Source organism: Ictidomys tridecemlineatus, chromosome 11 (assembly GCF_052094955.1).
Source record: "Ictidomys tridecemlineatus isolate mIctTri1 chromosome 11, mIctTri1.hap1, whole genome shotgun sequence".
NCBI lineage: Eukaryota > Metazoa > Chordata > Mammalia > Rodentia > Sciuridae > Ictidomys > Ictidomys tridecemlineatus.
Window position 1 is genome coordinate 28,825,929 of NC_135487.1, and position 13,220 is coordinate 28,839,148.

General features: G+C 39.3%; 1 protein-coding gene across 2 annotated transcripts in view; it reads left to right on the top strand.

Annotated features, from left to right (window-relative positions):
* Nucleotides 1–9,494, top strand: part of Zmpste24 (zinc metallopeptidase STE24) — a 42,638-nt gene extending 33,144 nt beyond the window's left edge. For both annotated transcript variants that reach the window (XM_078026020.1, XM_005317865.4), the window contains exons 8-10: nt 1,767–1,871; nt 4,555–4,698; nt 7,984–9,494. In XM_078026020.1, coding sequence (XP_077882146.1) covers nt 1,767–1,871; nt 4,555–4,698; nt 7,984–8,208 — 474 coding nt within the window. In that variant the 3' untranslated portion in view covers nt 8,209–9,494. The remainder of the gene's footprint in view (nt 1–1,766; nt 1,872–4,554; nt 4,699–7,983) is intronic.
* Nucleotides 9,495–13,220: the final 3,726 nt, after the last annotated feature.

Here is a 13,220-nt window from a genome sequence, read left to right on the forward strand (position 1 = left end):
GACTGGCGTGAGAGAAGGGGAGTCCTCAGTGTTCTGCCTGCATAATAGTAGATGTGAACAGACACATGGCATGTTGCTAGTGTACCTGACCCTCAGCCATTTTGAACTGCAATTGAAAGGGTCTCTTCTTTTGCCCTTTCTAGAAAGATTAAACTTTCAGGCTTCTACCCTGATGAGGGAGAAGCACTTGCCTATTGATACAGAGTTGGAGAGGGAATCTGGAGCTTTACTCATTTCTCAAAACAGCTCTTACCAAGACTTCTTGCCAGCTCCTCTTCCCCGCAGTTCCAGAGGTACCTGGTGTTGTTTTTCCCCAAGACTTTTGAAGATTCAGCAGTATAAATCAGAATTGGTTCTCCATTTTTTCCACTGCTGGCTTATGAGTCAGCTTTCTTTGGTCCCTTTAGTCAGTTATCATTTGTCCATCTGTTTTCCTGCCTTCTAAATATTGTTGCTGTTTTCCTTTCTACCCACTTCCCCCACATCACCATGGTTTTATATCTTTTTAAAACTAAAAATTTTTTAAATTAAAAAAAAAAAAATCACTTGCTGGGTACAGTGGTAGACCTGTAATCCCAGCAGCTCAGGAGGCTGAAGCAGGAGGACCATGAGTTCAAAGCCAGCCTCAGCAAAAAGTGGGGTGCTAAGCAACTCAGTGCGACCCTGTCTCTAAATAAAATTCAAAAAATGGGCTATTGATGTGGCTCAGTTGTTGAGTACCCCTGAGTTTAATCCCCGGTACCAAAAAAAAAAAAGAAATAACTACTGCTAATATTTTGCTGTACTTTGTTTCCTGATTTCTTCAACCAATACACCATTTTCACGTCAGAACCTAATCTTTGAAAATATTTCTAATTTATATATATATATGTGTGTGTGTGTTTGTGTATATATATATCTGTTATTTAATTGTATTTGTCTTGAGCAATTTCTCATGTCAGAATGTAAACTTTGAAAACAATTTCTAATGGGATTATCATTAGCTGTCATGACTATTATGATTTACTTAAATATTATCTTACTGATTTAGTTTTCCAGTTTTTCTCTCCCCTAATCTAAATTACTGTAGATTAAGTAAAATTAGAGAATATCTGTTTTGTTTGGATTCTATCTTCAGTGCTTAACCCAGTGTCTCACTAGAGCTGTGATTCAGGGAATGTTTTGTTTAGCAAATGAACTGTTTTGCACAGAAGTCTGATTGTTTCTTTCTTTCAGTGCTGGGGATAACCCAGGGCCTTATGAATCAATGCTAGGCAAGTGCTGTACTACTGAGCTACATCTCAGGCTCCTGCTTGTTTCCACTGTGTTTAGTTTGTTTGTTTTTTTTAGTTGGACACAGTACCTTTATTTTATTTTTTTATTTTTATGTGGTGCTGAAGATTGAACCCAAAGCCTTGCACATGCTGGGTGAGCATTCTACTGCTGACCTACAACCCCAGCTCCTGGTTTGGGTTTTTTATTTGTTTGCACTGCAAATTTAATCCAGGAGTATTTTACCATTGAGCTACATCTCAGCCCTTTTTTTATTTTTCATTTTTGCGACAGGTTCTTGCTAAGTTGCTTAGGACCTCACTAAGTTACTGAGGCTGGCCTTGAACTTGAGATTCTCCTCTCAGTGTTCCCAGTCTCTGGGATAACAGGTGTGTGCCACTGTGTCCCTGATTGTTTCTTTAAGTGAGACTCTATGAAGGAAGATTACTGGGTTAAAAGGTTCAAATGTTTTGAAGGTTGTTTATAATTTATTATCTTTTTATTTTTTGATTCAGAATAAAAAACAAGGATGTAAAAATGAGGAGGTGCTTGCTGTATTAGGCCATGAATTGGGGCATTGGAAGTTGGGACACACAGTCAAAAATATCATTATTAGCCAGGTAAGTTTGGTGTGACAATGTTTTTTTTTTATAGTATAAGAGTCAAGAGGTCAAGGCACAAGAAGTCATATAGTAGAACGAGTAAGACAGACTTCATAGCCAGGATCCCTGGCTTTCCATCAAAGCTCCTAGATTTAACTACTTATGTGACCTCAGGCAATTTCCTTAATTTCTCTCTGCCTCCATACCTTCATTGAATGATAATACTTCATAGAACTGGTTAAGAATTAAATGTATATATGTATAAAGAGCATGGAATAGTACCTGAAACATGGTAAGTATTTATAAATACGTATTGTTGTCACCATCATTATCACCTCCAGAATTGCTCAGATTTAAGAGCTGTAAAAATGAGAAGAAGCAAGTCTAGATAAGTTGGACATTAAGATGCTTTTTTAAAAATACCTTTATTTTATTTATTTATTTTTATGTGATTCTGAGGATTGAGTCCAGTGCCTAACACCTGCTAGGCAAGCACTCTACCACTGAGCTACAACTCCAGCCCCAAAAATGCTTTTTATGAAACTTTTTCTCATGTTAAAGTAATTTGTATTCATTGAAAATTATAGAAAAAGTAAAAAGAAGAAAACAATTTCAATAGCGTTTCTCCTCTGAATATTAATACCTTTAAACCAATAAACAGGTTCTCAAGTCCTGGGTAAAATAGTACTAAACCTCCTTTCCTGGTTTTGAGCATCTATAGCCTTAATGTCTTAAGTGGGTCTCTACCTTTCTGAAAGGTTACCCAGTTCTGGGGGATGAATTATATGGAAAGACTTGAGCCCCTGGGGACACATTCCTATTGCTGTTTGTTTTTAGGTAATAAAATGAGTTCTGTAGCTTGAAGCCATGTTATATGGATACATGGCAATGAGTAAGAAATTAAATAAATCCAAACCTAAGTTCAAAGTAAGTATTCAGTCTAATAAGGAAAATCACTAACCCTTCCATGAAGCAAAGTGTCCAGTGGAATCAGTTTACCACAGGAGGTAGGCTGGTCCCTGAGGTGTGATACCTTGTCAATGCTGGTGCCAATTGCATCTTCCAACAGATAGAGCACCTGGCAGGAGCCAATGGGGGAAGATCTGTGTTGTTGACTAGTGTATTGACTCCTTTTCTCTCTTGAGCTCCGTGATCAAGTCCTAGAATGGCTTGAAGAAGTGGGGGTTGGCTTATAGAGTAGGTTTCTGCTCTTGACCATCAACAGCCTCCCTACCTCTAGGACTCTTTGTTGAACATTCATATAAAGTCAAAATATCATAGTCTGGGCTAATTTTGGAAGTTTTCAATATACCTTTTCCCCAAATCTCTTTGTTAACTGTTTTCTAATTTTGTTCCAAATCCCTGATCATCCAGCCAAACCATTATTTGCCCACTACCAATTAATGTGTGTGTGTGTGTGTGTGTGTGTGTATGTGTGTATCCTCAGTTCAGGTCCTGAATTAGATTGCCTGGACAGTGAGATATACTACTTAAAAGTTCCCCTCACTGAGAAATTTCCCTTTGCTACTTCTTTTCAAGACCACCCACCCTGAGAGACACTGCGATGCCACAGCAGTCCACTTTGTGCTGATACCAGTATATTGTATCGTTATTTGTACAGTAGGCTCCAGTTTTTTTCTTCCTTCTAAATTAAATGATATAAGGGAACTCATAAGTAAGGATTGGTTGAGGAATGTAAAAGTGGTAGGTGTTGGCATCCTAGAGTATGAACACCTGCTCTTTAACTTTTGCTTCCTGACTTGCTTCATTTGCATGCCTGTGTAGAACACTTTTGGCTGATGATAGATACCTCTGGGCAAATCAGTTCTCAGCTAAGCAGCTCCACAAGTGTCCCATGGCCAGGAATTCTATCTCTATAGGGCCAACAGCAACCTAGAAATAATTTTTCAAAGGACATAGACTGTTAAGTGTGGGCATCTTCTCTAGGAGTTTTCTGTTGGCGCTTATCATGGATCCACAGAGTTGTAAGGGGTAAGTGGCAAATCTGCTTACACTTCATCCTGGGCTGACTGGCGCACTTCCTCCCGTTGTCAGCCCCACTCTAAGTGGCAGCTTCTCGAGTCATCTGGTAAATGCTTTGGAGCAGCGCACTTAAATAGGGTATGTGTGGCTTCCAGATCACTGATCTGCTAAGAGAAAAGAATATTTATTTTCTACCTTTACTACAAAAGGTTGTATTTTGGTACAGGTATTTGATTTTCTTTTTTTTTTCCCTCTGACCTTCAACTCCTCAGTACAGTTCCTATAGTCCTATAGAGAACTCCAGGGAAACCTCTTGCTTTGGAGCCTCCACACTAAGGTCGGTTAGGAGCCTTGTGTCTGATTGTGGTCTCAACACCAGAATCCATTCTAGCCCTTTAACTTTGTAGAGAGAGAAAGTATTTCAATTACTGTTAACTACTTCAGTCAACAGTATTCAATTACTGTTAACTACTTCAGTCAACAATATTATAAGAGGCTCAACTCAAATCTACCCCTAAAGAAAACTATGCAGTTTTAAACATTTGGGGAAAATTTTATTTTCCTTTTGAGAATAAAAGGGAAACTATAAAAATGTCTAAATAACTTTTGCTGTAATCACACTAACACCATTCTTAAAACCACACCAATCACTTTTATAGTATTATGGCACAGTGAAATCAGCCTAGAAATAACTTGATTTTTATGTCCTCCTTTCTAGATGAATTCTTTCCTGTGTTTTTTCTTATTTGCTGTATTAATTGGTCGAAAGGAACTTTTTGCTGCATTTGGTTTTTATGACTGCCAACCCACTCTAATTGGACTATTGATCATCTTCCAGTTTATTTTTTCACCTTACAATGAGGTAACGTATAATCTTTTAAAATTATCTCAGATATACCCTTGCTTATTTCAAATCTAGAACCTTTAGGGTAGTATTAAAAAAAAATCAAAACTACGGTTTTAACAAATAGATGAAATAATCTTTTAGTCAGTTGATTGGTCACTATGAGAAAATAGTAGAAAAAGCCAAGCTATATAAATAAATGTTTGTGTACTTTAGGGAGGTGGGGAGATAAAGAATTCTACTTTAGCAGTGAAAACCTTGATATAATATGTACCTCAGAAAATTAGATGTAGATCAGCTACTGGAAAGCCCATGTATTCACTAGTGCATAGATGAAAACCTTCACCATGAAGGGACTAAAAAATAAAAATTGAGTATACACATGACAAGATTAAGGGAGGTTATATGGCTGTGTTCCTCTGATTCTGTTCTATGAACTCCTGACTCAAAATAGCCTTAGAGTTCCACTCAGGACCTTCTAAATCAAAACTGGGTGAAGTTGAAGAACCACTGCTCTGTGATAGTTGAAGAATCGCTGCTGTGATGGGGGGTTCCATATGGGTGATAAGACATAGGTTAATGAGACCATGTCACAAATCTGACAATGGCACCATTTCATGATATTTGGTAAGGCTTACAACATAGGCAAGAAATAATACTGGGGATCTAGTCCCTCCATTCTGAAGAATTCTTTCTTTAAGTTGTGTAGTAAGGGTTTTAAGACAAGCTAAATGGGGCTGGGGATGTGGCTCAAGCGGTAGCGCGCTCGCGTGGCATGCGTGCGGCCCAGGTTCGATCCTCAGCACCACATACAAACAAAGATGTTGTGTCTGCCGAAAACTAAGAAAAATAAATATTAAAATTCTCTCTCTCTCTCCCTTTCTCTCTCTCTCTCTTTAAAAAAAAAAAAAAAGACAAGCTAAATGAATCCTATTTCTTTATTTAAAAAGTGGGTGTATAGGACTGGGGATGTAGTTCAGGGTAGAGCTCATGCACAGACCCCTGGTTTGATCCCCATTGCCACAGAAACAAAAATAAAATAAAACAACAAAAAGGGCTGGGAATGTGGCTCAGTGGTAGAGCACTTGCCTAGCATGTGTGAGGCCCTGGGTTCAATCCTCAGTACCACATATAAAGATATTGTGTCTAACTACAACTAAAAAAGATAGATATTAAAAAAAAAAAGAAAAGAAAAATGGAGATGAATAGATCATATCTGTATAGCATTGTCAACATAAACTAAACTTTGTAGAGAAGTATAAGATTTATTATTTTTAAACATTTTAATACATTTTTAAAATATTTGTTTATTTATATATTTTTAGTTTTAGGTGGATACATTAGTTTGTTTTTATGTGGTGCTGAGGATCGAACCCAGTGCCTCATGCATGCTAGGCGAGCATTCTACCACTGAGCCACCACCCCAGCCCCTAAACATTTTAATATTTTGTTTTAACTTTTGTAGAGAATATTAATATTTTATATTATACAGTTTGTTACTGCTTGTAGAATATCAGTTTTATAATAAAATAATCATTTGTCTCTCCACCCCACCCCACCCCAATATTGGGAATTGAACCCAGGGGCACTCTACCACTGAGCTACATCCCCAGCTCCTTTTATTTTTTATTTTGAGACAGGGTCTTGCTAAGTTGATGAAGCTGGCTTTTAACTTGTGATCCTCAGCCTCCCAAGTTGCTGGGATTACAGTTGCATGTTAATGTGCCAGCCATTTTGTCTTCTGTCACAATTCAGGAATTCCTTAGGGACACTGAGTTGTGTGTACTACATGAACCCAGACTGCTGTACTTCCTAGCAGTTGTACTTTTTTTATGTGGTGCTGATGATTGAACTCAGGGCCTCATGTATGTTAGGCAAGTACTCTACCACTGAGCTATATTCCCAGACCTTTTTATTTTTAATTGATAAAGAGTTTCACTGAGGCTGGGGATGTGGCTCAAGCGGTAGAGCGCTCGCCTGGCGTGCGTGCGGCCCGGGTTCCATCCTCAGCACCACATACCAACAAAGATGTTGTGTCCGCCGAGAACTAAAAAATAAATGTTAAAAATTCTCTCTTTCTCTCTCTCTCTCTCTCTCTCTCTCTCTCTCTCTCTCTCTCTCTCTCTCTCTCTCTCTCTCTCTCTCTCTCTCTCCTCTCTCACTCTCTCTTTAAAAAAAAAAAAAAAGAGTTTCACTGAGTTGTCCAGCCTGACCTTGAACTTGAGATTCTCCTGCCTCAGCATCCCAAGTAGCTGGGATTAGAGGTGTGTGCCACCATACCTGATTTCAGAATATTTTGAGTTAAGAAACAGACATTATGTTATTCAACTTGTAGTACTTCAGTATGAAAAGAAATGTTCCTCTCATAATTTAATTTTCAAATGGATTTTTTCCTTTCATAATGGTCTTCAAAACTTGTATACTTATTCTGGCAATATTACCATAGATCAGAACACTAATAAAAAATTCAATTTTGAAATTATTGTCAGAATGTGACAATTTTTTAGAATAATATCACTGAAGAGTGTCATGATCCTTTAAAGGTAAATAAGTGGACCAAGTGTAGTGGTGCACACCTGTAACCCCAGCAACTAAATAGGCTGACACAGGAGGATTACAAATTAGAGGCCCATTTCAGCAGTTTAGCAAGACCCTAAGCTAATGTAGTGAGACCTTGTCTCAAATTTTTAGAAAAATGAAAAGGGCTGGAGAGGTAGCACAGTGGTTAAGTACCTCTGGGTTCAGTCCCCATACCAATAAATAAATGAATATAGATAAGTGATTAAGAATATTTTTTTAAAGGAAAAAAAAAAAAAGCTGGGATTGGGGGGTGTTCCAAATACAAAATACCATGACTTAAGTCTGTCTCTGAAAGGTAGTGTGCTCTGGCTTTGGAGTCACCAGGAAGTTCAGCACTATACCTTTGAATTGTGTCACCTCCAGCAGTTTGTCTAACCCCACTGAGCTTCACTTCTTAAACTGTACAGCAGAAGTAAGAGATTGCTAGAGAATATGTAAAATGTCTATCTTAGTTCCTGCACATGGCAGCTTCTCAGAAACAGCTGTTTTTTAGTAAGAATAACATTTGTGTGGATATATTTTTGTGTCTGGTCTGTTTGCTTGGTGGGAAAAGGCACAGTTTATAATAATTTCTCTCCATAGTTTCCCAAAGTACCAGTGCTGTTTCATTTGACCTGCCCTTCTTCTTACCATAATGGGTTTCAACTGCAGTCTCAGCTTAGAGAATATTCCGGGACAGCAAAGAGATGCAGGATGGCTAAAACATTTCCTTTCCCTTTTCAGGTTCTTTCTTTTTGTCTAACAGTCCTAAGTCGCAGATTTGAGTTTCAAGCTGATGCATTTGCCAAGAAACTTGGGAAAGCTAAAGACTTATATTCTGCTTTGATCAAACTAAACAAAGATAACTTGGGATTCCCTGTTTCTGACTGGTTGTTTTCAATGTGGCATTATTCTCATCCTCCACTACTAGAAAGACTTCAAGCTTTGAGAAGTACAAAACAAGACTGAGATGCTCAGGGTCTATGACTGAAGACATTTTTCATTATTTCTGTCCTGGCAGCATGTTCCAGCTCTTGATGTTTTTAAACTTTTTTTTTTTTTTTTTTTTAAGAAAAATGATTAAGTACAGAAGATTTAAATACATTTACTATCTCATTTCAAAAATGATTTAAATAATCCATTTCTTAAAGGAAACACTGGATAAAATTTTGAGGCTGAATATTTTTAAAGGCATAGTTTTATCTTCAACATCTGATTCACCATCAGTTTGTAAAATTATTTAAGAAAATACAGACCTTGTTTTATTTATACACTTATATTTAATCTGCCTGCAAGGTAATAGGGGCATTTAAAAGAGGGAACATTACTGTTGAGTTCTGTGAGGCAGAAATCATTGTGCTCATGCCTAAGTTGAAACTTGTTTTTACCTTCATGCTGTTATGATTTAACCTGGCCAATCAGTGTTTTAAATAAGAAAGAAAGATAATAGTTGGTAAGGCTAGTATTATTTAATGAAAGTCGTTAGAAATATGCTGTATGGTTCTCCAAATTTCAAATTTCTGTTCCCTCTCTTTGGTGCACACTGATCAGGAATTTCTAATATTGTTTTGAAATTAGAAATTATGTATAGGATGTTTTAAATCATTGAGTTTTGTTTTTGTTTTTTAAAAAATGACAATTTTTATCTTTCCTTCCACCTGGTGGGTGGGGTAGGTAAACTAGATTTTTCTCATTCAGTCATTTTCTTGTAGTTAATTAAACAATTCATCCTTCCACATAGCAAAAATTGAACAGATTTTGCAATATTAAAAGTGGCAGAACAGGGAAAAAGAATAACATCTTAAGAGACATACGAGTGATATACTGATGATTCTCTTACAATATTATAGGAAAAATATAGTTTTTTATCTTTCAAGGACAGAAGAGTTTCCATTTTTATTTTTGTAATTTTTATCTGTAATCATAAGTAGTATTTAATTAGGCTTGATTCCAATTTTGAAAATTATAGTTCTTATTATATAGGTAACGTTTTCCATCAAAACAAATGTCATGAATGATTTCCAGTTTTAAAAGCTGTAGGTTTGACTGCTTCAAATCTCTGTCCACTTTTTGAATGAGAACTTATTTTGTGCCTGACGTTCCCACTCACTGATAATGTTTACCTTCTGGGCATTTATTCCAAAGTGGGACCGACTGAGTACCTTTGGTGTCTGGCCATAAAGTCATTTGCTCAGCTGACATTTGAGTGATGTCTTCTTCACATGGAAATATAATAAAAATAAAAATCTAGTTTAGTACTGTATTATTATTTTCCTATAGCTAAAGCACAGCTGACCTGTGTTTTTTATCCAGCATCCTTTTCCTGTGACTTCATGCTCTGAAAACTGCCTTTCCTTCCTTCTGTGCCTTTAAATACAATTTTCAGTTCTGCACAAGTGAAACATTAAAAATCGCAATGCAGATTTACATAACTTGTCTTTATGATGTAGTTTGTGTGTCATATGTTGCCCACCAGTGTGACCGTTACCTTAGGGGAGTGGGGTGCTAGTGTATGACAATATAGTCGTAATGCTGAGTGTTATTAACACCATTACCCATGTCTCACACAATTCTCTTCATGGCTTCCTCCTGCTCTTCATGGCCTTCTTCTGTAGACCATTCCAGTTCTTGCCAATGTTTCCTCAAAGCTTTATTTGTAATCATTTCTTCATTTTGTAACATCAGGTTATTTTGGGTCTGCTTGATCTGCCCTGGCTGCCTCTTTGATCTTCCTTACATATGGCAATAGTAATTAGTATTTTATTATGTAATTGATCTAGTCACTCACAGTGTATGGATGCCAGAGGCATAAGTAGAGCCAAAAGGAGACTGACTGATGGGTTCCTGAGATGCTGACCAGAGTGAGACTCTGCTCCCTGAGATCTGACAGATGAACAGGGAGCAGAATCAAGTTGGTCAAAGTCTGGAATGAAAGGGCATGTCACCAACAAAGTTGATCTTTGAATCCAAGGCAGAGCCTGTGTTGTGTGTATATACTGCCTTTATCTGGGTTGACCCTTTGCTGAAGTCTGAGAGCTTGCTAGTATTCTGCCTCTTTGGGAAAGGTTGGGGGAGATGTAGCTCAGGAGTAGAGTGCTTGCCAGGACATCTGCAAAGTCCTGGGTTTAATTCCCAGTACTACAAAAACAAATCATAATGATGTGAGCAAGTAACAAAAGCACCTGTATGTCAGAAAAAGTGCAGTTTGGTGGGATGAAATTGTACCAGGGGAATCCTAGGCTCTTATTATCCAGGATAGTTTCCAGGGAAGAGGACTTCCTGAAGAGTTGGACTAGAGATGAAGAGAAAGATACCCCCATGTGTTCTGAAAACATGAAAATAGGACTGCATATACCTGGTGGGTGGGTAACTTTGTATTTTTGGATCAGAGCCCCCTATGACTCATATAAGATATAGTAGCCCCTGCCATCCTGGTTTTGCTTTCTGACCATGTTGCAAAAATATTGATATTTGTCCTAAGTCTTTCAAGAGACACTATAATTTTATTATAGCATATTATAATATTTCTTTTATTATTTTTATCCTCCTATTGTGCTTAATTTATAAGCTAAACATTATCATAGGTAGGTAGGTAGGTATGTATAGGAAAAAACAATGTAATAGGGTTCAGTGACTAGTGGTCTAAGCAGATGTCTGGGGCATCTTAGGAAGAGGTAGCCTCAAGTATGAAGGCTTTATTGTGGCGGCCAAGGGGCCAGTCTGTGTGCTGGAGGGGAGTAGGAGATACAGTTAGGAGGGAGGGCAGATTTAGTAGGTCATTGTAAGAATTCAGGCTTTTGGTATGGTGGGAAACCATTGAAGGTTTGGCACCAAGAAGTGACATGATCTGCCTTGATTTAACGGGGTCACTCTGGCCTCTTTGTTAGGAGAAAGTATAGAAGCAGGGAACTAGTGGATAGGGGCTCCCATTGCTTTCCCAGCAAGAAGTCCTGTGTAGACTGAAGTGGTAGTTGGGGAGGCCAGCCAGACTGTGTCCTGGATTTGGTAGTGAGCCTCTGGAAGGGGCTGGACTGTTTCTAGCAGTGTCTATGTCTGTGTCTCTCGCTCTCTCCCTGTCTCTTGGGGATAGAATCCAGTACCACTCCACCACTGAGCTACACCCTCAGGGCTTTCTTCATTTTATTTTGGTGGGGGGGGGGCGGGTTTGCTAAGTTGCCTAGACTGGCCTTGAACTTGTGATCCTCCTCCCCAGCCTCCTGAATACCTGGAGTTACAGGTGTCTGCCACCACACATGGCTCAATGTCCTTTCTGTTAAGCTGCTTAAATCTCTCTTTTCCTAATTGCAAACAGTGGAGTTGAGTTCCTACTTCCTTTTTGTTGTACTAGATTTTCTGTCTTCCAAGACTCGCTTATAGAGGGCTTGGTCTCTATTCTTGGCAGTAGTAAGAATAACTGGAATACTTGGCCATTTGAACATACCTCAGCCACCCACAAGCTGAGACCAAGTCTCTTCCTTTCTGGTTTGATCATTGGTGGGGTCTTACTCCTTTGAGCAACCTGAAATATGATTCATTCATAGTGTGCTGGAAAATAGAAAGTAAATGGGAGATCAAAATTCCTGCCATTGGTGTTTTATGTTGAATATGATAAATGTTCAGAAGAAACAATCAAGTACAGGAGGGGACCTGGAAGCCTGGAGCAAGGTGGCGAGCAGTAATAATATTTGGGGGAACAGCATTCCAACAGCAGGTTTAGCACATGTGCAGCATGGCATGTCAGGAGCAGCACCGGGACTGGCATGGCCAGGGTGGAATGGACCAGGGTCTGAGCATAGGGGTGAGGTCAGAGAGGCATGTGGGAGACTTGTAGATCACACTAAATGGGCTGAGTGAAATTCACCCACCAGAAAGTCTCATAAAGGGTACTGGACACTGGTCCTTTGGAATTAGCTCCCTTTCAGTCCTGTTAAAGCCTGAGTCATAAGAAATGAATCATCAATTTCTCTGTGGTAGTTGAAACCCTCTAGTGGACTCAGTCCTGTAAAGTCACAGAGAGGGACAAGAAAAGGATTTGCAAATAAGGAAACCTCAGGGCATAGGTATGTTCTCCAAGTCCAAGGTTTCAGGTACTAGGACCAAATATATGACCCAGGTTTATAGTACCTAAGAGCCTGTTCAGGGGCAGCTTTTGTCCTCTTTCCTCCCTCCCCTGGGCGCTCTGTATTCTAAGGGCTTCCTGGCAGGCATTTATCAGGATCTCTGTGGGGTCTGGGGTGCTCTAACAGGATTTGCCAAGCACTAAGAGCAAAGCTATCTTGGTGCTACTCCACCTTGGCCCTTCTGGTGTCCCTGGGATGGGATAAGTGAGTTCAGTGTCACTAGCATGAATATTGAGGAAGGGAGAAGTGAGGATGGGCATTCGTGGTGAGGTGTGGGAGGGCCACAGATGATCAGAAGATGCTTGGACCTCAGGCTGGAATCCAGGGCTTCCAAACAGCTACAGATGGCAGAGTGCTTCTTTTGGGGGCAACACATGTTCACATCAATACTGGGATAAACAAATTGGTTGCCTTTTGAATTTCAGAAGTTCCTAGCTAGCCTAGAGAGAGCCAGTCTCCTCCAGATTTTGATCAGCCAGGCCCATGTGTGTTTTTCTCATAGCTTAAAGCTTGTGGAAGGGTTGGGGATATAGCCCAGTTGGTAGAATGCTTGCTTGCATGCACAAGGCCCTGGGTTTGATCCCCAGCACCACACACACACACACACATACACACACACACACACACACACACACACACACACACAGCCCAAGGAAGGCAACAGCCAGGTAGGTCTTATATCTTCCACTCTAAGCTCCTACCCCAGGGCGGCACATATCAGGCACCAAAACTCCAGAGGACTCCCAGTTGCCAGGCCCTGACAGGACACTGGGTGTGCTATGTTTGGATAAATATAACATGACTGAGTCCTTGCTACAGATATCCAAATGTTCAGAAGGGGTTTGCCCAAAGCCACACAGC